Raw genomic sequence first — 25846 nt, forward strand, 5'->3', positions numbered from 1 at the left:
AATGATAAGTTGTGGCAGCTATTTTAAGGAAGGTACTGCTGCAAGTATGCATTTTCAGATTCTGTATCTCTTGGCCAATTTTTGCATTACATATCAATAATTAATGTGCATTATTTACCACTGAATGACAAGTAATTAATGAATGATAAACAATTAACAAAGTAGTTTAAGCAATATTATTTTTTTATCAATCATTTATTTACTCAGTTTTGCTGTCAAGTAATTAGAGATCTGGCATTGCATTAAGTGTGACATTTTTTAAAGGAGTTTGACTTTTCGAAAATGTTACTCATCTTCATCTTGTAGTTTATTAAATCTATATCCTTTTTTAAAACTTGTCCACCTTGGAAGCCTAAACATCCAAGTATAGGAAGAAGAAGAAAAACACATTAATGAGGAGAAGGGGACTTTAAACTTTACTCCTGTTTTCATCACAGCTTCTTGCCACAAAGCCTTTTTTCCCCTTAACACTAACCATCTCACTCTTCGTACCTAAACCTAACCAACCTTACCACGAAGGTAACGAGTATTAGCCAATCAGACGCAGAGTAGGGCGGCTCTTTTCGGAATGCGGGTGGGAAAAAATAAGGCAGCCACAACCCCCCCCTCTATTGGGGGATTGACTTGAGCTGTTACATAATCTCTTTCTAGCCAATGAACACATCGCTATTCATTTTCTTAACGCTGCTACCACAGTTCAACCAATCAGGTACGTTGGATCTCAGAGGGTAACCGCCCCCGAACAGACAAACAACAAAAATGGAGTTGTGAACTAGTAGCAAGTTAGCTTCTAAAGGACATTCAGTTTCTGTTTTTGTGTGAATAATTTGATATCAGCGGGAGTGTATAATAGATTAAAGTAGCGTGGTTCGATCATATAGAATTCATATGTCGTTAATGTATTGCAGCAGTCGCAAGAAGCTGCCGAACTGGTAAACAAACCGGTATCTTGTCTACGACAAAGACAACAAGGCTCAGTGGCTAGCTAGCTAGCATCTGCTCGTTTTCACCAGGTTTTCACTCGCACGGCGCTTAACCTACGTAGTTACCGAAAGAAGAGCCCGAGTCCGACAGACATGGAGAAGGTAAGTTCACAGCTGGTTTTGTTTAATCGTAGGTGTTATCTTAAAGAGTTGGTTCTTATCGGGTTGGTAGACATGTTGCTTAAGTGTTGCAAGTAGCACGTACTGTTTATGCCATCTCATTGAACGTTGTCCAGGTGACTGTAAGGGGATGAAATTGTTTTATGCTACCTTGTTATGGCCTAGTTTGCCTGACCACCTGTGACTTCACGCTCATGATAACTATAGTAAAAGAGAAGTGTTGCTGTTCATATTTTCTGTTCTATTCTAATCACAGAGTGATTTCCTGAAGGGACTACCTGTCTACAACAAAAACAACTTCAGCAGGTTCCATGCAGACTCTGTATGTAAAGCATCAGTAAGTGGTCCTATGTGTTCCCAAAATGTTGACAAATGTTGTCAAAATCACATGTCGTCAGTTCACGTAATGAACTCATGTAATTTTAGATGTTAAATTCAAGAATGTGTTGTCACATGGTCGCGCTGCCTTGTTGTCTGAGGTAATTCTAGCATATTTAGAGACTAATGTGGATTTCAATATTGTCTTAGAACCGTCGACCATCTGTGTATCTTCCAACCCGGGAATATCCATCAGAGCAGAGTAAGTACATTGACTTTTTGGGTTATTTACAGAGCAGAGGGAACTATAGTTCTCTTTCTGTTTAAACTGATTTAAATTTCTGTTTATATCTCAGGAAAAGGTTATACTCCAAGCACAGATCACAATTGTTTATGCATAGGCATGGTCTCAATTTCTGGCATCCATTAGCGAGAATCACCATCGACAACTGATTTCAACTGCATTCTTACTTTTATTTTCCTTTTAACTTTGTGTCTCTCATGATCTAATCGGTGTCTCTGTTGTTTCTCCTCAGTCATAGTCACAGAGAAGACAAACATCCTACTGCGATATCTCCATCAACAGTGGGATAAAAAGGTAAAGTTTCTTAAGAGAGTTAATGTCGTGGGAGGTCAAAGCTAGCGCTAATTGTATCATTTATGACAGTTGATATCTGTGTTGTGGTTCACAGTTTGTTAAATGTCTTTCTTTTTTACTTTATCAGAATGCAGCAAAAAAGCGGGAGCAGGATCAAACAGAGGGGGAGAACACGGCGCCTCCGCGGAAAATTGCCAGAACCGACAGTCGAGAGCTGAACGAGGATTCATAAAATGGTGTGCTGTACTCCCAGCAGAGACTGACTTACACAAACAAAATGCACACTCACAGATGCAGGTTATAAATATGTTTGCAAAGCGAGCCTTGACACTGAAGCACACAAGGATCATTTCAGACCACAGCTGACATGACATTAAACCCAAAGGCTTCATTGCAGCGTTGGTCGTTATGTTTGCATTTGACGTTGGATTTCCTTCTTAACCAAAACCCTTTGTCATCAGTTTATGTACTGCTTTCACCCAGTATTTCCTTTTACTTCCATCAAGCCACACTTCTGCCTCAGATTTAGTCTTTGTAGTTTTGAAAATAACAGGCATCTACCTCCTTATTCCTCAACCCCTCTGGTTTCCATTCACTTATCCTCGCCTTTTGTTCTTTTGAACGTGAAGCGAGTAAATCCATTGCAGTTGTGGTTACTTATACCATCTCCATGATATGCATGTTTTAAGTTTATATCAGTGATTAAGCGGCATGCCATCTTTTGCGGGTCCTACTCCATAAGGACTTTTTTGTTTTGATTATGTGATGACATGGTCTGAAAAAATTATTTAAGCTCATCTTTTATGTGATTACTGTCCTTAGAGTAAATCAAAAATAAAGCAGCACTGTGTTAGTTGCTTAGAATTAAAGATCCATTCAGGGTTTTGTTATGGACTGTGTTGTGGAAAAAGACAGAAGTGCTGAAAGAAATGTTCTCGTGTTTCCTTCTGATGAATAATGATTTATTGCCTTAAATGGAAGCGAGTGTGTTTTCACTATGTCTTAGGGTGCCCCCTTGATTTACATTGTTGTTTCAAATGAAAAAATGAACCACCGTCGAGTTGAATGGATATTAGTCTGTCCTTTCAATAAGGACGCATTCAAGCCAGTACAGTCATAATAGAGGATGCAATCTCTTTTGTCCAGTGTGACCTGCAGATTTGTAGCCATATTCTGATGCTTAGTACTTTTGAGATCACCACTTAATAAGCAGTGTTCGTATCTTTGTAACGGCAAAGTTAGCATAATATTTTTACGAAATAGGTGATGACTGCAGATGTGTGTAAATGTACACCGAGCTGTACTAATGTGTAGGCTAATTGCAAGGACTGCTTTCAACCTTGTTATAAATGTGCCATTCACATTTGCTTAAACAGGTTGATCACAATGAGGGAATGTGTGCTTGGAATTACAAGCTTTTGACAGCAGGGCTAAATAAACACCCTGTCTTTGCTCCATAATGCTACACAAATGTTGTATATTTGTACAGTATGTATATTGTGATTATTCTGACCTTTTTATCAGGTAACAAAGACTCACTCTAATTTTGTCTTCCCCAAGTCAGCCATATTGTAATTTCACTTTATTGAGCCACTTTGTTCTTTTCGCTGGAGTCATATAAGCCAAAGTTGGGTTGACACAAAAATATTTTTTGAATTTGCTGAGGCTTGAATTCCTTTATTGCACCTTTTAGAAAAAATACTTTTTGCAAACATAATAATCTGCTGCAAATTGTGTTTGCCACGTTTTCAATAATGTTTGGCACGGCTGACAGTTGAGTCTATTAATGTACATTTTTATGTTTGTCACAGATTCCTGTTTAAAGGTTATGGAGTATATGTTCAGTTTGGCTGCTCATATAAGTTAAAACACATAGAATACACATCAAGTTTCACATCAAGTATGACTTTAAACTAGAGACATGCAGTGTTTTTATTTTCCCTACTCTTTCTAGAAGATCATCAAAGAACATCAAATTGTCATATGGTTTGTATTCCATCACCAGATTAAGTTTGGGATGTGTTTACTGTTTAATGGTTTGCTTTGAGTTTATTGTATAAATGTATTGTCAATTTCAGATCTCGTCCTTGTATAGATCACAACATACAGTAAAGGCTATAACTAATATTAAAAGGCAACATATTTTCCGGTGAAACTGAAGAAAATCCCCTCCTTCCTACAACATCCATATGTGTGTATATACTGTACAAGAGTGTATATGATCTGTATTGAATTTAAGTGTCATAATCTGCCTTTAAATTTGAATTTACTCACACGTCCCATTTCCAAAACACAAGTCAACCCAGCCAGATAGTCTATCATCCAGTGATATTTATTAACCGTTAACAAAATCAGCCAATGCCTTGATCTCTTGATGGATGTTCATTCAAGTGAGGTTTATTTGCATCATATAAGTACATTCACTAATTTATGTAGTAAAATAATTCATAGAAAATCAAAGTTAAGAAAAATAGAATATTTTTCATGGTCACAGTGAATATAATCTGACCTATTGCAGAAGAATACAATGGCTTTGAAAGTGCTTAACAACTGAAAAGATGTGATGGACAGGTAATGCATGCACATGACGCAACATGCATTCAATGCAGGCATCAAAGTGAGAAAGGAACCTGGAGTGGGAAGCTGTTATTTGCATTCTCTGATAAAAGGGGCTCATTGATGATCAGATCCTGGTTTATGAAAAAAGATCCTTCACATCGACATAAGCTGTTCTGGTGCTGTTAAAAACCAGGCAGTCATGCAGTATTTAAACCTTAAGGAAAAGGTTATTCAAGCCCCATTCAAGGAGTTACACTTACTGTACATTTTTTACATGGAAGCTAGATAGTGTTAATAGATACAGTATAATGCTTTGTGCAAAGTAAGTTGCACCAAGAGTGAAAGTCTAACGCTTGCTGACCTTACATGTGGTCCTTGAGACTAACATGTTTTCCTACAGTACAGGCATGTTGCTGTCTCACAATGTTACCTGAACAATTATACATTGCACTCAATCCGTAATATTACATTGGTATGAACATTTACTAACTCTTTGAGCCAGAGTTTTCTAAATCAGTCAATTGTCTTGTTTCTCCTTTGTCGGACTCATTAGAGGGTAATTCCTCTTGGGTTGTGTTTAAGTCAGCCCTATTGGGCGGAGCATTAGCAGCCTGGGTGGGTGGTTGTGTCCCATTTGCGCACACCACAGTACCCTCCGACTTGCTGAAACTGAACAGCTTCCCAGGACTGAATGTCCTGTTGGGGGACTGAGACCTCTCTTGGCCACTAGGGGGAACTGAAGAGGTCACTGTTGACCCAGGCGTTGCTCCAACTGCCACTGCTGGCTCTTTTTTCACCTCAGGCGACTTCAAGAACTTCAGAAATCCAGGGAGCTTTGCCTCTCCTCCAGTTGGGGACTGGGCTGGCGAGCGTGATGTCCCGGAGGAGAACTTCCCTTGGAGAGGGATGATCTGCTTGAGCTTCATTACATTGTTGTTTCCCAGCAGAGAGCTGGGTCTTTTAGGCTTGTCCCCTGGCTTTCCCCCTCCTGCTTTGTCATGGTGGTGCTGGTGCTGGGTGTCTGCTTTGTGATACTCGCTCTCCTGACGGGCCTCGGCCTGCAGCTCAGCCTGACGCTGAAGCTCCTCCTCCTCACGTCGACGTCTGAGCTGCTGTTGGAAATGCTGCTGGGCCTGCTGCTCGTGCTTCTAAATGGGGAGACGTGTTAAAATGAAGATATAGAGATGTCAGTGTTTGCTATGAATGACTGACCCTCATTTTGCATCCTCACTGTTAAAGAAGTTGTCAGCTTATGAAGCAGGTAGTTCACACAAACAGCTGTTTTGTACTTGTTTACACAAAATACGCCGACTTTTGCTAAAAGTTGTGTTTTTCTATCTCTATGACAAGACTTATCTAAAAACACCATCAAGATGAAACGCCACTGATGTGATACAACACATAGTCAAACACACACTTATTTCCTCTGTATCAGATCACAGTGTGCAGTCAGGAAAGGCTGCAGCGGTATACATTTTTGGACAATGCACACAGAGAGACCAAGGGACACAAAGGGATATGTATATACAAATATGATTGACATTACACATTGCCAGCAGCAAGTCTTTCGATGGCCGAAGGTCTTTCAAGCTATGATACAACTATACCTTGAAAGCTTCCCTTCGTCGGTACTCTAGCTTGGCCATCTCTTCTGCTACCCATCCAGGGATATCAGGGATGGCAACATGGATGATGTACTTTAGGAGGATTGCAAAGTGCTGTAAACCACCGAGACCACAAAGGGACAGGCTCAACACACAGTTACATCAAAGCATAACCACATTTTGTTTCCTGTTATGTATTTTTTATGTAGACAAAACATCACATCTCGTACACGTACCAAAAACTCTTGTGAGGTTTTGTGTTCATCAGTGAACCTAGTTAATACAAACTTAGCTCAAAAAATGAATGTTTTACAAAACCACAACAACAAATAGTAGCAGGCCATGCACATGTGTACTTCTTGTGTGATGTGAAAAAAAATGTCATTTTGGGGATAAAACTACAGTACATTCTTTAAATAAAAATAACTCTTCATAGCCTGCATTTACTGTACACACATGAATGCAGTGCATACCTCCAGTAAGACAATGGAGATGATTGTCATCTCAGGACTCAACCAGGGGAACAGACGCTGCAGCTGACCACACTGACCAATCAGGTAACAGTTAACTATGATGGCTATCAATCCCATGGCCTCCATTGCAGTCTGATTTTGAGAGAGAGAGAAAGAAAGAGAGACATCTAACATTATTATCAGATACCCCCAATATGAACAGTGTAGGCCCGGAAGGCTTGTCTGACATTTTGAAAAACAAAACACACTGACCTGCCATTGTCCAATATTCTCCACCCTTTGTCCAAAAGGCCTCTGCAGGCCGGTACAGAGCTTCAGGGCATCACTGCGGATCTCGATGATGTTGTTGATAAGAGCACACATGGCCGCCAGGGGAAATGCAGAGGAGAAGAGCACCACATAGCCAAACTGAATGAACATCTCCTGGTAGTCCTGAAGCGTATCCTGCATCATGCAGCAACATTAGTATTTTGGAAAGGCACTTTATCTATTGCTGAACAGGATACAAATTATATTTTATGAAAGTTAAGCAAGATTTTGCATTCCTTGCTCCCATATCAAGAGTCACACCTCATATGTCTGCATACAGCTCTCAATCTCAGCTTGGGTCAGAGAGACAGTTTTGGGCTCTTCTGGTGGATCAATCCACGACTTCTTGTCCTCTTTCCTCTCACCGACATTCTTTCTTCTCTGACAGAGTGAGTCATATTCTTTTGGAGAGGACATGGTGACATTCTCCTGCCAAAGTCAACATTAGATTCACAATACTTTCCTTACTGAATATGTGAGAAAAAAAAAACATTTTAATGTGTCTGACTTTGTATGTTGTATGTATGTTGTATGTTTGTCTTTTTCCAATGTAGTTTCACATGAAAATCTAGAAATAAGATCACTTCACAGTGAATAGCATTATGGAGCTTGTAATGTTAAGGTTACGATCCACTGGATGGATTGTAGTGGCAGAGTTGAATGCATTTTTAACTCAACAATGTGTATACTGTAGTTTCATCTCAACCTGATTGTTGTACTAACTGGAAGACATGTATCTTCATTCATAAAACCATGTGAAACAAGTTTAACTGAATTGGAAACAAGTGGGATTAACTAAACACAATTAGATACTTTTTTATTTTTTTGTTTAAGAAACTTAAGATTGTATGACAATTTTAGTTTGAAAGGCCTGATGGTTATTTAGTGTAGAGAGAGATGTCAGATCCACAAAGCTGCAAAGCATGTTAACAAATCAAAATCAATCAGAAGACCACATACTTGAGTCAGCGATTCACAATCACTGTCCTCGTCACAACTGTCAAAAATACTGCACGGATCCATCCCTTCCTCTACCAGCGTGGGACTGTCCTCAAGGAAGCTGTCATCTACTGCCTGCGTTTCTGTTGTGACATCCTGGTAGTCGACCTTCTCGGTAAAGCTGACTTTTCGTTGCTTCAGAACACTATCACTCATGTCCCACTCTTCTTCTGTCAGCCTGAATCCAGCTTTCAGATCCCCTCTTCTCTTTGGCTGTGGGTTCCCGTTAGCGGTGTGACTGACAGGGATCCCTCTGGGGCCCAGGAAGGAGTAGGATGTCATTGAGGCTTGGGCCTTTCCCAGAGCCAGGCGGCCATACTTGAGCATGATGGCTTGGAGAAGCTCCCACAGCACCTTTGGTGTGAAGACACCCAGCTTGTTTTGCTCATAGATATAAGGCTGGAGGACCTCTTTGATGTTCTGTAGGAACTGGCGGAAGATCAGTAGCGTAGCTAGCATCTGTGAGAAGCAAGAGAACATCTGTCACTGTGCAGAATGTAAGAGGTTCAAAGGGGAAAACACATGCACATTCCCAAAAGGGTTTAGCAAGCACAAGTGATTTAATAATCCCCTCCAGACATGTTTTAAGATGTATATAAAATACTCTATTTTGAATAATAATTTGTGTCTAATATGGTTTTTACACAAAAAAGTTCAACTATCTTGTTCAAATCCTTATAATTACGTTTAATCCTTTGCCTTCATTAAAAATTCCAGATTCTATGAAAATGCAAATATATTTCATTAAAAAAAATTAACTGCTGGACTGTTTCCCCATCACATTTGTGTAAATTGAATATTGGACCAGGATTGGCTTCTAAACTAGTTGTGTTGTAACAAATCATGCTAATAGGCCCACTCCTTCAAAATCAGATATTCAGTGAGCTCAGAGAAACTTTCCACTTTCAACAGATGAATGTGAAAACAGCTTTCTAGTGTCAAACTGTGCAGATACATCATTCTGCACAGTGAAGCTCAAACATCCAACTGAAGGAACAAGAAGAAAAAACACATTTTAGAGTGGAGGGAGACTTTAAATATTCAGTCTGACTGAAGTTACAAATTGCAGGTCACTGCCTGACATGATCTCAAGTCATTTAGAGCATTTCAGAGTCAGACACACCACATTAAATTAAAGCAATAGTTCCACCTTTTCACTTTCTTGGCAAGTGTTAAATAAGAAGATTGGTCCGGTCTCTCCAGTAGCCTAAATATGGCCCTGTTCACACCTGGCATTAATATGTGTCTCACGTGACCACATGTGATCTCACTTTCCCGCTCTATATGCAAATAAACACTTACATCATTTCTGTTTGCAAAGACCGAATGCATTGTTGTTTTTAACCGGCGGGAGGGGAGGCAGCAAAGCACTTCCCATTCCTAGTCTGCCAGACGTCAGTTGAGTAGATGGTCCTTCAATGTGGCCAAGGACACATACATATTCACACTGTTAAAAGAATGTGGCCAGACCACCTCCAAATGTGGTCTGAGCGATCAGATCTTTAAGCATCCTCACTGTGTCTTGGGCGAGTTTACACCTGTACTCAGAACTGTCCACTTGTGATCGGATCACCCAGTGTGAACAGGGCCTATGAAGCTACTGCCAGCGCCAAGTTAGCTTAGCTTAGCATAAAGACTGGAAACAGGGGGAAACAGTTAGCCTGGCTCTGTCTGAAGATAGCAAAATCCACCTACCAGCACCTCAAAGCTCACTAATTATGATGTTATAACTTGTTTGTTTAATTCATACAAAAACTGAAGTGTAAAAACTACAATTTGTGGTTTTACCAGGGGTTATTTGCAGGACAATCTTTTAGAAGATTGATACCCCTCTAGCAGCTGGGGTATCATCTTCTCGTATGGCTCATCTTATTTTTGTGATACTGCTAACAGTGGCTGTTACCTCCTTAAGTCGCTCCATATCCTTGAGGTAGAATCCAATGTAGAAAAGGCTTAGGTAAGAATTGATGAATTCAAACTGTAAAACAACCAGAAAACATTAGAGGAAGTCAAACACGCACTCGGTCAATATGAACTGTCTGTTTACAACCCAAACAGAAGAGGAAGCATGACTTACAAAAACCATCTTGATGATGAGATTATTCTCATAGGCACTCTGAAGTCTGTAGTTCTCTGGAAGAAAGAATAATTATCAGGGAAGCAGTGCAGTTGAATGACAGTAAAAAGGCTAATGTTTTTCTTTTAAATCCTCGTAGGAAAAAGGTTTTATCACCAGTGCTCAACATAAATATATACTCATTACCCTCAATTCCAGTCATGGGCAAATTTGTTCCATTTTAATTTAATTTCTAATAAACTACTTATCTCTGTTATATATCACAGAGATTCACTATTGTGCCCAGAGAGTTCATTTTGTGTCTCTTACCCATGTCATTGAGCCAGTAGGCAATCTTCTTATACACTTCATCACATATGGTTACAGTAATGGCCAGAAGTATCTTAGGAATGAATCTTGTGATACCAGGTAGCTCCTGAATCTCCATAACCACTTCCTGCAAGGTGAATTAGAAGCATAATAAATATTTAATAAATCCTATTCATTCACGTCTGCTCTCTCAAATCCCACAGCTATTTTTAAAAGCCTTTTGCATGAATCTGAACTGAAGAGGTGTGTCTGAATGTGCTTTGTTTAACCTGTCTGTAAAAATGATATAATTCACAAATCTTCAGAGTAAACTATAATTATGGATGTTATATATATACATACATATATATGTGTATATATATATATGTGTGTATATATATATGTGTGTGTATATATATATGTGTGTGTGTATATATATATATATATATATATATATATATATATATATATATATATATATATAATGTCAACTCCATTTCTGCTTGCATGCTGTATTATCTGTTCCAAACCTGCAGTTCCAGGCAGAGGAGCATAGCGAGAAAGACGAAACAGAGACAGAGGAGGCAGATGGGCAAGCTGACCAGCCATCTGAACAAAGCCCTCTTCCAGGGCGGGTAGTAGAACTCCTCACAGCCTGTTATGGGACTGCAGCGCTTTACGCCCTGCAGCAGAGGAAGAGGACAGAGACAGAAAGAGTGTTGTTTTCCTCATTGCTGTCATCCTAATGGAAAACTGATTGCAAATATTTGTGCAAAATGTGCTCCATGACAACCACTTGTTTCCTTGATTGATTATTAAATTGACTTTTTTTGTGATAGGAATCCTGTACGCCCTTAAAACAAGCACAAATACATTTCTTATGTTTTCGCTATTGTGTGCCAGTTTACTCTGCAAAACAGTTTATATTTTTATTTTTATATTTATATTTTAAGGGGACATTTTTACCTACATCAAAGTCTCTCTGTTTTCACAATTTTTTATATGAACTAATATGAATACAGAATGTATGAACAAAAGTAAAATAAAACTGTTACTATAATTCGCGAAACATTACAGCTCAGAATCACTGAACACATCACTTAAATTCTTTAGATATCATTATGTAATGTTTTTCTCAATAACTGAGCTGCTATCGACAGGAGTTCCTCCTCAAAAAAGCTGACGCCCAACGTGGGGCTCGAACCCACGACCCTGAGATTAAGAGTCTCATGCTCTACCGACTGAGCTAGCCGGGCCTGTTGCATCATTTCCCCACATTCCTTTTCAAAGGGGTCACCCGCATCCCCTCCCCCCCATGGTCTCTATTCATCAGTCTCAACAGGAAGTGGGGGGAGAAACACTGCCTGCCCCCAGCCCACTCCTCTGAGAGAAAGTGGGGTTTGAGGACACACCCATCTTGTAAAAACAGAGATCACATTTCCTTGTATTGTGTGCCAGTCTCTGCAGAGTTGCGCAAGTGCTCACAGCAGTAAACCACGCAAACAGACAATGATACTGTAACATTACATTACCTGAATTGGTGAATTTAAGTGAAAGAATTTACAGTATGATTCATAAAGCCTGTCTAGAGAGGTCTACTAACAAGCGACTGAAAACAAATGTTGTCAATGTCAGTACAGTAACTAAGTGAATAAAAAATCAACTTCACAAGCATTTTTCACAGCTTTCATTCACCACAAAACTGATAGTTGTTCTTTTTCATCAATGCATGCTCGGCTTCACCAGCAATCCTCACCCTGAACTGTGGCCTGGGCTCCTCCAAGGACTCAGCAGGAGTGTCCAGGGTGCCCCACCTGTAGGCCAGCTCTGCCTCTCGCCTCTTCCAGCGCTCCAGAAACAAAGTCGCCCACACAACGTTGAAGAGGGCAAACACCACACAGCAGATATCTTGACTGGTCTGAACAGGAGCATAAGAGAATCAAAGATACTGATATAACTTCTGAAATAGCTGCAGTTGCTTCATAAACTACTTGTGAGCAGCTCCCACCTGTCGCAATCCTTCCTTCCTTTTTTTTTATGATCACATTTTTATTACAAATTTAATATGACATTAAAAAAAAAAGCAATAAGCAAGGAAATAATAAAACATGTATGATATCAGACAACAAATAGAAATCAAGATCTCATGATATTTCTGACATAAACTAATATGTAGATGAAAGGTAAAACAATATAAGAAAGCAGCATCAGTAATATTGTTATAGAATAGGTTTCATGTACCTGGTCGGCTTCTGCTAGTATCCAGAGCAGAAAGCCGATGACAGCAGGGTAAAGCATGGAGTTGGTGTAGAAACCAAGCCAGGCAAAATACATGGCGATCTTCACTCCAAAGTAGTCACAGATATCATCTACGAAAGAGATGAACAGAGTGTAAACAGACAATATTGAAGCCTTAAGAAGAAGAATCTTCATGGTTTAAACGACTGACATTATGCAGATTACAGATCATTCATTTTTAAGTATAAATTAATGTGCCTGGGTATAAACAGCAGAAATAAAATTCTGACACTGCCTACCCAGTGGCTGCCTCTCACATACAGCCTGTACCCAAGATGTCATCAGCTGATTGAGGATCCTCTGCTCATGGAGAGGAAACATTTGATGGATCACCCCTCGAGCCACCAGCTCTGGAACTGGAGAGGACACATCACAAAACATACACATAGTATCTCGGGTGACATGTTGTCCATGTTTGACAAAACTTTAAAGGCCTTTGAAGAAAAAATACTTTTAATAGCTTAATGGGAAAGCTATGTTTAATAGTGAAACTTTTAAATGAGCATACTGATTGGCTGTCCCTCCAGGAAGTGAATGTTGTGAAGCACCTCCCCCTGTTTGGCTCTCAGATTGTCCAGCCAATACTTTATGATGCTTTGACGCTCCTAAAAACAATTACAGGTATGGGGAGACAAAAAGATAATTAATGAGAGAAACACATTTTTAATTGGAATATAACTGAAAAAAGACTACTACTGAATCTTTCATAACAACCCAAAATAATGATCTGTGTAATATTCCCAAAAGATTCACAGCAACGCAGAGCAACCGCAGTTTTGACCTCTAACCTGTGAAGTAAAAAAGCAGAGCTCGCTCTCTATGTTCTCATAGATGTTGTCCTCTTCGCAGGAAAAGCGCCGCATCCCGCCGCCGAACTGCGGCTTGACAGCCTTGTGCATACTCATCTGCTCCGCTCCCCGCAGCAAGCTAAGCGTGAGGAGAGAGGGTAAATGAACAGCAGGATTAAACCCAACCGAACACTGTGCAGAGGCTGGACTGCAGATGTTTGATAGATTAAGTGTATTAAGGGTAGCACACAACAAACTGTAACACGCACAACTGCACAACTGGGCGATGACTCTCAGTGTCACACAAACACACACATGCTCATGTTTGTACAGCATCCATAGTGAGGACCCTTATTAACATGATGCATTTACTGCTCCCTCATTTTGAAATAAATTCTATAAATGTTGCTGCCCTCCTGTATTTCTGCAGTTAAATAAGAGAGTAAAATGTTACCAATAACTATAAGGAATCATATTTAAATCACAACAACACCTTACTATTATTCTAATCTAAATCCTAAAGCCAAAACTAACACTCATCAGCCTCATTGAGAAGTAAGGACCAGCCAAAATGTCTCCACTTTGGAAGCGTACAGCTCAACTAAGACAAAAGCACAAATGCCCACAAATGCATGCACACACACAGAGAGTTTCGGAGTCTTACTTCTCAAACGTCGTCGTGATGAAGAAGGCATGTGCCTGGGTGTGTTTATGCTGTCGGACCTGAATACTGACTTGTGGGATTCCAACACGAATCTGATTCAGGAGCCACAGCAGAGTGTGGTCATCTATTGAGTCTGGAGGGAGGAAATTTGATATACTGAAGCACACTTTTCATTCATTTATAGACGCTTGCTTTTTCAGTAACAATAAATATGTCAAACAAAATACATTCAGTTTAATTCCCCACAGCAGGCAGGAAATGATGAGTTTACTGCATAAAGAGGCTGAACCAAACCCATCCCTCACAGCCCTGACTGAAGGGCCAAGAAGCAGCAGGATGGTGATGATAGTAAAAAGACACTCTAATTAATCCCTGTCTACATACATCACAAATGTCCCCCCCCCCCCCAGGTTGAGCGGATGACTGATTCTAATCAGATTTCAGCAGACTGTATGCAGCACAATGTGTCTCAATTAAGCCATTTTTGTGGCCCCATTTTAATCATCACACTGACAAGAGCTTATTACACCTAAAACTGAAAACAGTGAAATTACAGAGACTTTGAATCAATCCAGCATGAATAACTTTAATCAGGAGTGATTTACATTTCTACACAGCAGTATACGTAGCTCCAAGGCTGAATGTTAATTAGCAACATAACTGAGCTATTTAAGAGGCCTGGCAATCAATACTTCCATGTTTTTTTAAAGCAATTTGACAAAACTAACAAAGCTTTAAAGTAGAACTGCAGGATTCACTGGTCAAACAAATCAACTAAATTATCAAATAAGTTGTGGTTGAGATACTGATGTCAAATTAGTAGATGCTCAACTATTAATCATTCACTGTCATTTAACACTGTGCCACATACTGTGATTTAAATGAACCAGATAGGGGTGTTAAACGCACAGTTTTTTTGGCCACCTGGGACCAGTGCTCTGTTTTTGGTCTCCACCAAGTCCTGTGGGAATTTTAGCTGCTAAAAGCTCCACTATGTTCACCAGCTTGTTGCTAACTTTGTCCATCAATCGCAGGTGAGTCAAACTCAGTTTCACCCTGGGCCACATCAGCATGTTGGTTGCCCTCAAAGGGCCGATTGTAAATGTAAGACTACATAAATGTATCTATTTCGATTAGTATTGGTTTTATTAGCTCTGAAAGCAGAATTCTAGGAAAAAATGGCAAGCAGACATTCAAGTGCACAACTATTATACAATTTATTAAAAAATGAAATATACAAAGTAGTATAAGTAATACAGTCAAAATAAATTGATGAAAAGTGAAACGGTATGTTTTGTAGTGTATCTGTCTGAATCAAACTGCTAATTGAGATTGATAAAATGCATCTTGTCGTATGTTTTACCCACTGCTTCATCTTCCTTAAAGGACATTGCAGAACGGGCTGGCTTGTAGGTACAGGTACTGTTAATGGATAAGATCTAATTGTCCCCAGTGGCCATTTTTAAGTCCTAGTCATACATCTGAGTGGCTGGCTGACCACCAAAGACATTTAATGAGGATAGACTGTTCTCTGTGAAGGATTCATTGCAGCACGGACAGAGAGGACATAATGGAGCGTACCTGGGAATGTCATCAGGATATCACAGTTTTCAGTGGGCACCATCTTTAGCCAGGATTTGCGAGACATTATGTAGTGTCTGGCCTGCAGAAGCCGCTTCCCAAACAATTTATCTAAAAGGAAGAAGGGGCATCATGAGGAGAAGGTGAGACCGAGACAAATTGGGGTTAATAAAGTTTGAAAATGATTACAGAGAATAGGAGAGAAAGATGGCTAGAGAGAGTGTGTGTGTGTGAAAGAGAAAGGGGGCCGGACAGATGGTGATATTTTCTCATCTGGATGATGAAGGACACAGATGACAGGTTAGTCATTAGTATCACTGCCATTAGTATAACTCTGACGCTCATCACTGACACTATTTCTTCACCATATTTTAAGTCCTTTCTTATATTTTGCCCCTGTCATGGTGACTAAGGGGAAATGACAAAATGACAAATGTCCAAAATAATTGTTCAGCCACTGTGAAGGTTGACTGTGCTGCAGACTTTGTCTCGCAGAGCAATACGGAGCAAATGCTATGATCTGTAAACAAAACAGATGATCTGTAAACTGGCTGGTGTGTCTCAGAAATAGCCACAAACAAACTCGCTTTTCAAGTCTGTCTCTAAAACCACTAAATGTAGGCAACGTAACAGGCCTCCGTCATGCTTGTAAATGATCACAACACAGTCTAAGTTCGGAAGTCATCATTTTCGTTGCTTCTTTTTCTTTATAGTCACCCTTTCAAGTCACATTGCCTGTCTCACGCAAGCGCTATAACCCCTAGTGACTGACCGATCTCTGCATTGTTCACTGAATCATACTATGACGCTCTCTCAGTACATCTCTGTGATCAGGATTTCCCATTCTGCAGTGTACATGCGCTCTAAAGTTACCTACTTCCTTCCATGTTTCGTGTATCCCATTGATGGAAAGCAGTGCTGCAATCTCTCTGTTGTAGTATTATGTTTGAGAGATATGAGAAATAATATAAACAATAATAATGATGTGTGTGTGCATGTGTGTGTGACATAATGATGTAATCCAAGCCACATCACCGACTGGAAGCTTTTTTCATTATCCTGCATGTACTGTATATTTCAGAGTAGAGTCAATCTCTCTCTGATTGTCACTGACATCATTGCTCATATTGGCAGGACCTTCCATCAGATATGTAGGCACATCTGACATGGAAATCTCTATTCCAGGCAGGAGCAATTTATCTACTCAGAGCAACATTATCTCATATAAATCTTGTATAATGAGATTGTTTTAAGTCAGACTGCAGTAGAGCTCATGTAGATTGAAGAACTACATACTAAATATATGTTTTATCCTTCCTTTTGTGAGAATAGTTGTGATGAGCTCTATATATCTCGTTCACACGGGCTAGGCGACATAATTATCATTCATCGTCATTATAATCCTATCATGGGATTTTTAATTAAAATATTATAATCATGATACCAAATGTTCTTGTCAAATTTAATAATAAAATATTACAAAGCTATGTCTAAGTAAGACTTAATACCAGAATTGTGCAGTCTAATATGTAGGCTATAACATCAGCTTGACAACAATCATACTATTTTTTTAATGAATAAACATATAAATAAATGTTTCTTTATGGATATATGGAATATATCAATATAGAGAAAATGATAAATATTGATACAGTAATATGTATATTTGTCGGCGTCACCCAGCACCTTTCCTGTCCTGTCTTTTCTGTTCCCTTAACCTAGTGCAGTCCAAAATTAAACACTTGAGGCCTTAAGCTTGGCAGAGGCACACTGGGTACATCACACTATTCCTTGCACCCCAACCAATGTAGCAAATAGTTAGTGTGATTTTATGTGTGTCTTCATTAACAATTTAAACATACATTTTTAAGTAATCTTTACTTTTTTGTACATGATATGTTTCAGAGTTATGGGACTACAGGTTGGGGTCTGGTTCCTTTCCCAGTAGTCAATGGACAAAAAGCAGGCAGACAGCCTGGATAAGGTGCAGACCATGAACTCTATCCATCCATATCACTCAGACCGTCACATTCTGACCTAAATGTGCGTCCTGGGAGTAAAATGCAGTGCATGCTGTAAACATAAACTCATACTGTGGAGTAACTGCGCACTACAACTTCATGAGCACACTCATCAAGAGAACCATAAATAACTGCAGAAAACTCCTTCCACAACTCTTTAACCACAGCTGAAATTACTTGTCAACTCTGTTGAATATTATATTAACAGTTCTAACTTCTGTGTGGTTGTTACAGACTTTGTAAAAGAGAGAAGGTGTAGTAATCTGTCATGGTCTCATAGACCAAGCTGGTGGTGATGTCATCAGCACAATTATTATTCATACTCTAGAGGTCGACTATCGCCGGAGTAAAACTGTAAAACAGAAAAAGAGGACATGAAACTCCAATCTTCAGGCAGTGAGCTTACCTCCAACAAGCTGATAATGGTCCCAGATGGTAAATGGTTATCACTGCCAGGGGCAGTGCTGGCACACACCACAGTGGTGCAGAGAAAATAAGTGTTGGTCCATTTAAAGAAAATGTAAAATATTTCATTTTAACGGCTATATACACCTAGCTCATTTTCATGTTGTCAGCCTACATCACCTGCCCTGATTCATATAAATGTGGTCCTTTTTTCTCCAAGTGGTTTGCATTAGTTCTCTTGAAGTCAGGATGCAAATCAAAGCAGTAACTGCAGAGATGTTGTTCAGGCTAAGATTGTAAAGGTTGTATGGTCAAATCTATCACCTCTGCCATAAGAGCTGAATGGGCATGAACTAGGACCAGAGCTGGACAGTGGCCCTAGAATATGGATCGTCTCAGTCCTTCAATGAACTATTCCCAGGGGGCCCACAAATCACAATAACATTTACCTCCCGATAAATCAAATAAAGATATTAACATATCCGATTTGCACTTCATGGCCATCACAATGCAATTCCAACAATGACCATTACGACAGTCATCTACTCACTCACCACTGAAATGTTTCTACTATACAATCTTCAAGTCTTCAACACCTGAGACGAAACGGACACAGCTGACATCTGAGCCTGCAACACAGTCTTCACTCTCTTCAAAGTGTAGTGTAGCACAGCCCGTCCGGACATACACCTCCGCTGCATAAGACTCCTGTATGCACCTGTAGACCACAAAGCCTGACTCTTCCCGGGCCTGTCTGAATCGGAATGCGCACTATGTAGCGGGAAAAGGAAAGACTCACCGAAATCAAAACCCAATTACAAACGATTGACCCCTCTAGTCTCCTGTGAGTCATTCACAGAAGTATATCAAGCATCAGTGACTGCACCATATTGCCCAAGCACAGTAGCCTAATCCAATTTTCTCTCATCCCATTTTTTTCCTGAATGAACACAAGCACCCAGCTTCCTCTGATCTCCACCGTACGCACGCAGGCAGGACACATATTTTACCATTTTTCTCCGTGACACTCACCGAGCACCCCGGACGGCGTTAAGGGCGTTTGCTGCTGCTGGTTGTTCGTCCTGTCCTGCAGCTCGCTTGGCACCGTCCTCTCCATCCTCTCCCCTGCCCCGTCGCCGTCGTCGACGTCTGCGGTGCTGCCGCTGCTGCTGCTGCTGCTACTGTTTACAGTAGCGTCGGTATCAGCTGCTCCGGTGCCCGCTGCCTGCATGGTGGCTCACATAGGATAATACTCCAGGTGGTGGTGAAGGGGCTGGAAGACCGCACTGCACACGGATCACTGTTTTTATTGCATGGCCGTTACATGCGAAGGGAAACCCCTAGTGCAGATGATAGATGAGGAAGAGGGGGAGGAAGAGGAGGAGGAAGAAAAAGATCATGGTATCTACACGTTACGCGCACCAGTCGTGACTGGGTAGTGACGACAGAGTTTAGGGGATCACCGCGCAGGCTACAGGTCTATAAACAAGGACATATGCGTCCTTTCTATAGCTGCATGCAGATCTGAAGATGGATCACTCGCCCATGTTTTCGATAATAGCCTATTATTCTGTCACAGCTGTACTTCATGTCCCTGAAACACTTCTCACATATTACATGCACTATCCTTTCTGTTTGTAGGAAATATGAAGCCAAATGTGTATAGCCATCAGGACATTGTGCGAAATAGCCTACAGGTTTAGGCAATATTTTTGTTTTTATGTGAAATAAATCAACATTAGCAGGACCTGTATGTGTAACAGAGTCCAGATTCTACCATATTTATGCCACTAAAATTAATGTCTAATATATATGTGTTTCAGACTGAGTAAAACATGTAACCATGGCCAGATGAAGCCTTTAGAGCGGCAAAAAGTTGTTGTTTGAACCCCCACCCCACCCTTATGTACCTGTCACCTTCCATCAAGTAGCCTACAGAGTACACTGAGACCAACCAGTACTCCCATGCTGGAAAGCTAAGTCTCAATAAAGTTTCTGTGGCACAGTTTGAGACAATTTTATTCTACACAACTTTATTTAGGAATGTGCACCATGTTACTGTGCAAACTAAAACAATAAAAAGTGACACAAGGCCCCTCATTAAGACAAGGCCACAAGATAAAAGGTATAGTTTGACATTTTGGGAAATACTTATTTGCTTTCTTGCCAAAAATTAGATGAGAATATCTTTACCTCTCCCCCCCAGCCGAGAGTGGTATCATATATAATTGAACTGTCTCTCTCTCATATATTTTCCAAAATGTTGAACTATTCCTTTGTGTAAAAATGCAGGGCCTGCCTTAGTTCATATTTTGCTATATTTTGCTGTTGTTAATTTTCTAACATGTTGCATCTTGACATGGAGTGTACCTAGGCTTTTTGGGGCCCTTGTAGGACTTGGGGCCCTGGGGCAGTTGCCCTCTTTGCCTGATTGATAATCCAGCCATACATGCAACTCCCACAGGCTGATTTACAGCACAATTTAGTAGCCAATACTGTTCACATTCTGTTTTACTCAGAACACAAGATGAAGATTTATGGATATAATCTATTAGGCGACATGTTGTCCAAATAAATTATTCTGCCAACAAGCCCTATGAACATGAATTGTCAGCCAGCGCTTTTCCAAAACTGCATCCTAAAATCAGTTTGGAAGGTGAACAGGTTTAATGACAGTGTAATTCTAATACCATATGGTATTTAAATGTGCATGTGTAATTCTCATTCAACAATAACCATAAAAGCCATTGTGTGAAAGCTAATGTCAGGATTCGATTTCTTGGGATCAATTATTCATTCTAACCTTCTGCTGGGTCCATCACCCAAAGGTATGTCTGTCTGCCTGTCACAGGTTGTCAACACACGGACAGAAAAATTCTCTCTCTCTCTCTCTCTTGCCTATTGGAAGAGGGTGTTATGTGTCTCTATTTCACTGCTTCAAGCACAGTGAAGATATATAAGAGAAGGACTGATCACTATAATTGTCAACTGGTAGATAAATGAAGAGAGGAGGAGGAGAAAAAAGATTTGATTCTTTGAAACAGTAACTCTTGATGGATTCTCTTTCTCTGGTGATTTGTAATTTAAGAACATATGCTGCTGGTTAAAAATGATTAAAAACATCACAAAGCCTCCATTTCCTCTGAATTTACTGGCAGCAACAGATATTTATTCAATAAATTCACTTAGTCCACAAAGTTACCTCTATAAAAAAAGTTAGGATGATATTAACTTCATATTGTGTAAAATACAGTACTATTCAAACATGTAATTACAGCTGCAAGCAGTGATGAGCAGGCTCTTGCACCTTAGTGCAAATCAAAGTGCTGTTATTGCAGAGCAACATGATGCAGCAACACATGTACCAAAAGGCAAAAGACACAGATATACATTTTCCTGAATATTGGACATCACATAACTATAATTTCCTGTGTCCACTATGTGGTGCCAGAAAACACGCACTAAATGTACATTATGTTGCTGCATATGAAATGTTGACCACACACTTTAAATTTCATGTAATCAAAGGAAGTTTGTAACATGAGGCTTTCTTGCCATTGCCACTAGACAGGTTACATAATTGGGTCATTAATGCAGAAATACATTGAGTCGAGGTCACCTGACATGCATATGCATTGTCATGAATAGTGGATGTTGCAAAAAGGAGTTAAATACCACATTGTGTCCACTAAATGGTGCTAGACAACACCCACTAGTTATATGACATGTTACTGTATATCATGTGTAGACCACACCATGTAAATTCCATGGAAATCAGATGATGTTTGTCATATAAGGATGACTTCCTGTTGTCGATAGATGGTGCTATGACTATGACTATGACTCAATATTGACAGGTAGATGTGTTCAGGCCTGGTCTCCACTCAAGCATATGAAATTTGGGGCAGATTGGATAAAGTCCAGAAGAGTTACAACAACTTCCTGTGTCATGGAGAAACATACAAATTTACCAGTATGCCAGTCAAGTGAATTCCATGAAAGCGGAAGATTTTGATAAAATGTCATCATAAATGTGTTAAAATGACACTGACGAAATTTTAAGTTGTTCGGAATAATTCTCTAGGAGGAGTTTGTTAAAGTACAACACCAACAAATTGCAAACACTGCATAAAAATTGCACGGTAAATTCAAAATGACTGACTTTCTATAAGACATAGGGTATGGCTCTGAGAAGCTTTATGTAAGTCTGGACATGATACATGTTCCTGCCAAATTTCATTCATCTACGTTGAATTTAAAGGTGGGGGCCTTGACTTTGAAATTTTGCAGGGGGTGCTATTGAGCCAATTTGCAACATCCAAGCCCAAGACCCATATTAATTGTCAAATCACGCCAGTTTTGATGCATGTGCAAGGTTTCATGAGTTTTCCAGCATTCCTAGCACCTCAAAAATGCTAATAGTAATTAGGGGGTGCTATAGAGCCAACATGCCATGACAAAGCCTATATGCAATATCAAATTTCAATACTAGTTCAAAGAACTAGATGATGTGGGGCCATTCTTGGGGCCTGATTTTGGATTCATACAACAGAGCACTCACCACATTTCACTCCTGACAACATTCCTGCACTACTGATAATTGACTTGGACCCATCTCACACTCCTCTTTTGTTTGTAATTTAGTTAATAAAACAATTTTTGTTTAAAATTTAACTTCTCGTCTCCCTCTTTTGTTACGGCCTTGGTCATGGGTCGTAACAGTTGTTGACATGTAATTCTGTAATAATATTCTTAAATGGTGTAGTTTATGTCTTCCCTTCTGTGTGTGATGTTGGTGTGAGTTTTTGTCATTTTAGTCCGTGTGCTGTGTTATTCGATACCTTAGTTTAGCTCTGCCTGTGTCAGCATATCTGTCCACCATTAGTGTATGTGTTTGCCTCTGTTTTTCTGGGCTAGCTCACCACAGTGTCCTGTATGTATGGTGTTGTTATGGCCAGCTTGAAGAACTGCAACATAAAAGAAGGGAGACAGACAACAAAGCTTTTTAAATAAAGGGGTAATTTATAAAATCAACACAACACAATCAAATAAAGGTAGAAAAGAACATGTCTAGGGGTACAATGTTATGTTACTGTATGGATGCGTGTTGGTGATGTGTGGGTGAGTGGGAGTTGTGTGAATGAGAGAGGAGCTGAGCTGCAGGAGAAAGATCCACAGGAGTTCTTATAGCCCTGTCATGATCAACGTCATATAGTCATGATCAATTAACTTCCCCGCTGCTGCCTACAGTCTATGCATGGTCACTACAGAGGTCGTGACAGTGTGATCGTGTAGAGGGAAGTTCTAATCAACCATGTTATAATGTATGCTGAATGTAAGGTGTGGGTGAATCTATGAGTTCTGTCCTTATATTAGATGAGATCTTAATCTGTCATAGACTATAATTTTACTTTATTAGATATAATATTTTTCCCTTTTTTCCAATTTGTCTGCTATTTGATTATTTTCCTTCATTCCCTTTGTTGTTTATGCTGGTTTATTTATTTACTTTTCACACATTCATTTGTCATGACTCAACAACATTTTAGTCTTGTTTATTTGCTCTCACTGTCTGATCCACAAAAAGCATTTAAGTTGATGTATGTTGTGTTATATGGTGTTACGGCCAGTCACACTGACGGCAACATAAAGGATGGAGTTAAGCTCAATGTTTAGGGAGAGCACCTAAAACCATTAACCTGGGCTGCCTGATAGCTGCCACTGGATAAACTGCTCTACCCCCTAAAGCCAGGCTGACCTCCATTTATAGCAAACAGCAGACAGGCCTCAGGTGAGCTAGACAGGTAACTGCACAGATGAAACCTAATCTGCCTGAAAAAAAAGAATGGAGACATAGATTACACAAGCCACCAGCAGAAGTAGCCAAAACAAGTGTAAATATAATACCTTAAATATAAACGGGCACTTCATCATTTTACAGCCCCAATATCCTTTCTTTTCCTCAAAGTAGTCATATATTTCTGGGTAATAATGAGGAAAATACGGAATTTCACCATTCCATTACAACACTGGCACTTCCCCCAATGACTGTTTAAAAACAACACCATTCTTATTGTTTTCTGGCCATTGTAATACTGCTGCAATTACTGAAATACTACTTGACAATAAGTAATAAGTAAATGAATTGCTGTCAAATAAATACTTATTAACTACAACATATTACCATTTTGTTATAGACCCATTACCACAATAATTGGTAGATTATCATTTAGAAACAACAACAGGAGTTAACACAACATCAGGTGGTAATAATGTATTATGACAGATTTATAAAAAAGAAATTCTGACACTTATTTGTAAGCTCAGTATTCAGCTGACCCACGACTTGATGGGCAGCCACTATGCTCCCACTACTTTCTTCTCAACCTGCTATTACCATTGTTTGTTATCTGGTCCTTTCTGTGGTGTGCTGTTGGTGAGGGTGAAGGTGGAAGCAGCCTGGTTCTTATCAAAGTTGTGGCAGTGGGGGTACACATGTCCCTTCTGGTAACCTGAGTTTGAATAGTCCTCATTTACAGCCTGCTGGTGTGCCCACTCACCGTTGGTCCACTTACATTTCCTTCAGTGGTCATCTCTGTCTCACAGTAACCATCAAGCTGCAGTTCAGATTGGAGACACAAGAGGGCAGGAGAGAATCAGAAGTTAGACATTTCATGCCTATCCCTCTTTCTTAACAGTCATCTTTGCACATTTTCCACATATGCATACTCCAATGTCCACACACACTTGCACCACTTACAATCACAAACAAATAGAGGTCACATGAACAATGAATAATGAGCGATGAGAAAGTGTACATTGTATTATATTTATATTCTAAATAACTAACACAAAACAAGGTAAATATTCATCTACTTTATTTGTTATCTACCAACTTGTAACCCCACCATTCATCATGTTTAAATGCCAATAAAAAATTGATCACAAAAAAAAAGGAAACAAAGTAAACCCACCTGAGGTGTACCTACCAGTGTACATGTAAGCAGAGTACACAGGGCTTCTGTTATTAGTGTTGTAGAGAGTGGCATACCTGTTCTTGTTTTGTATCGCTGGAAGATGTGCTTGTACTGCTGTATGGGGGTCCCATTGCGATGTCATTTTCTGGACACCAGTTCAGTGGGAGTGACTGGTTTGTCATTCTGGTTCTTAATATGAATAAGTCAGGACACAGGAGTTAAACTATCGTGATGGGCATCCGTCAGGATGCGTATGAAGGAAACCATGAAAGGGGGGGGGGGGGGGGGGGGGGGGGGGGGGGGACACACAATTATTCTCATATCTTTACAAAGGAAATATTGTTTCAACGAACTAAGGATAAATTGTGGTGCAAAATAAACTTCTTACCAATTCCGTCGCCCCGTGTAGAAGTGAAAGAATGAATGACAGGGAGGGATGTGTTTAAATAGGACTAGAGTGCACAGGTGAAATGAATCAAGATAATGAAGTGTGAACCAACCAACCAATTAGTGAGAAGGAAAAGGGACGGCAGGAAGTCAGGTGATGGCAAAATTAGTGAATCTTTACAACACCACCAGTGGAGCCTGCAGCTTAATTTGACTCAAAATGGGAAACCTCACCCGGCCTGGACATGGAAAGGATTGACAGATTGAAAGCTCCTTCTCGATTCTGTGAGTGCTCTGGCATGGCTGTTTTAAGTTGGTGAAGCAATTTGTCAGGTCCATGCTAAAAAGCGGTCCCTGGTGGTCAGCATTTCAACTTCCTAGAGGGACAGGTGGTGGT

The 25846-nt window shown here is 39.9% G+C and overlaps 2 protein-coding genes, 1 long non-coding RNA gene and 1 other non-coding gene across 4 annotated transcripts; 1 reads left to right on the forward strand and 3 right to left on the reverse strand.

The window, feature by feature from the left end:
• The first annotated feature begins 704 nt into the window (after nt 1–704).
• On the forward strand, nt 705–4096 carry LOC122993947 (DET1- and DDB1-associated protein 1-like). The gene is made up of 5 exons (XM_044368406.1): nt 705–1085; nt 1360–1440; nt 1632–1683; nt 1958–2019; nt 2147–4096. The coding sequence occupies exons 1-5, from the start codon at nt 1077–1079 to the stop codon at nt 2249–2251; spliced, it is 309 nt and encodes a 102-aa protein (XP_044224341.1). The 5' UTR covers nt 705–1076; the 3' UTR covers nt 2252–4096.
• Nucleotides 3737–19498, reverse strand: ano8a (anoctamin 8a). The gene is made up of 18 exons (XM_044368405.1): nt 19118–19498; nt 15660–15770; nt 14079–14211; nt 13415–13553; nt 13135–13231; nt 12866–12982; nt 12570–12697; nt 12085–12246; nt 10859–11011; nt 10350–10476; nt 10041–10096; nt 9867–9941; nt 7925–8422; nt 7226–7393; nt 6908–7099; nt 6656–6787; nt 6186–6296; nt 3737–5726 (listed from the first exon to the last, which is right to left on the reverse strand). Exons 1-18 carry the CDS (start codon nt 19314–19316, stop codon nt 5064–5066), a joined length of 3261 nt encoding a protein of 1086 aa, XP_044224340.1. The 5' UTR covers nt 19317–19498; the 3' UTR covers nt 3737–5063.
• trnak-cuu lies at nt 11512–11584 on the reverse strand. The gene has a single exon. It is a non-coding gene; the product is annotated as a tRNA-Lys (tRNA).
• Nucleotides 19499–23569: 4071 nt separating the features above from the next.
• On the reverse strand, nt 23570–25594 carry LOC122994147. Its single transcript, XR_006406522.1, has 4 exons — nt 25451–25594; nt 25137–25251; nt 24646–24702; nt 23570–23917 (listed from the first exon to the last, which is right to left on the reverse strand). It is a non-coding gene; the product is annotated as an uncharacterized LOC122994147 (long non-coding RNA).
• Between the last annotated feature and the right edge of the window lie 252 nt (nt 25595–25846).

Source organism: Thunnus albacares, chromosome 12 (assembly GCF_914725855.1).
Source record: "Thunnus albacares chromosome 12, fThuAlb1.1, whole genome shotgun sequence".
Classification (NCBI taxonomy): Eukaryota; Metazoa; Chordata; class Actinopteri; order Scombriformes; family Scombridae; genus Thunnus; species Thunnus albacares.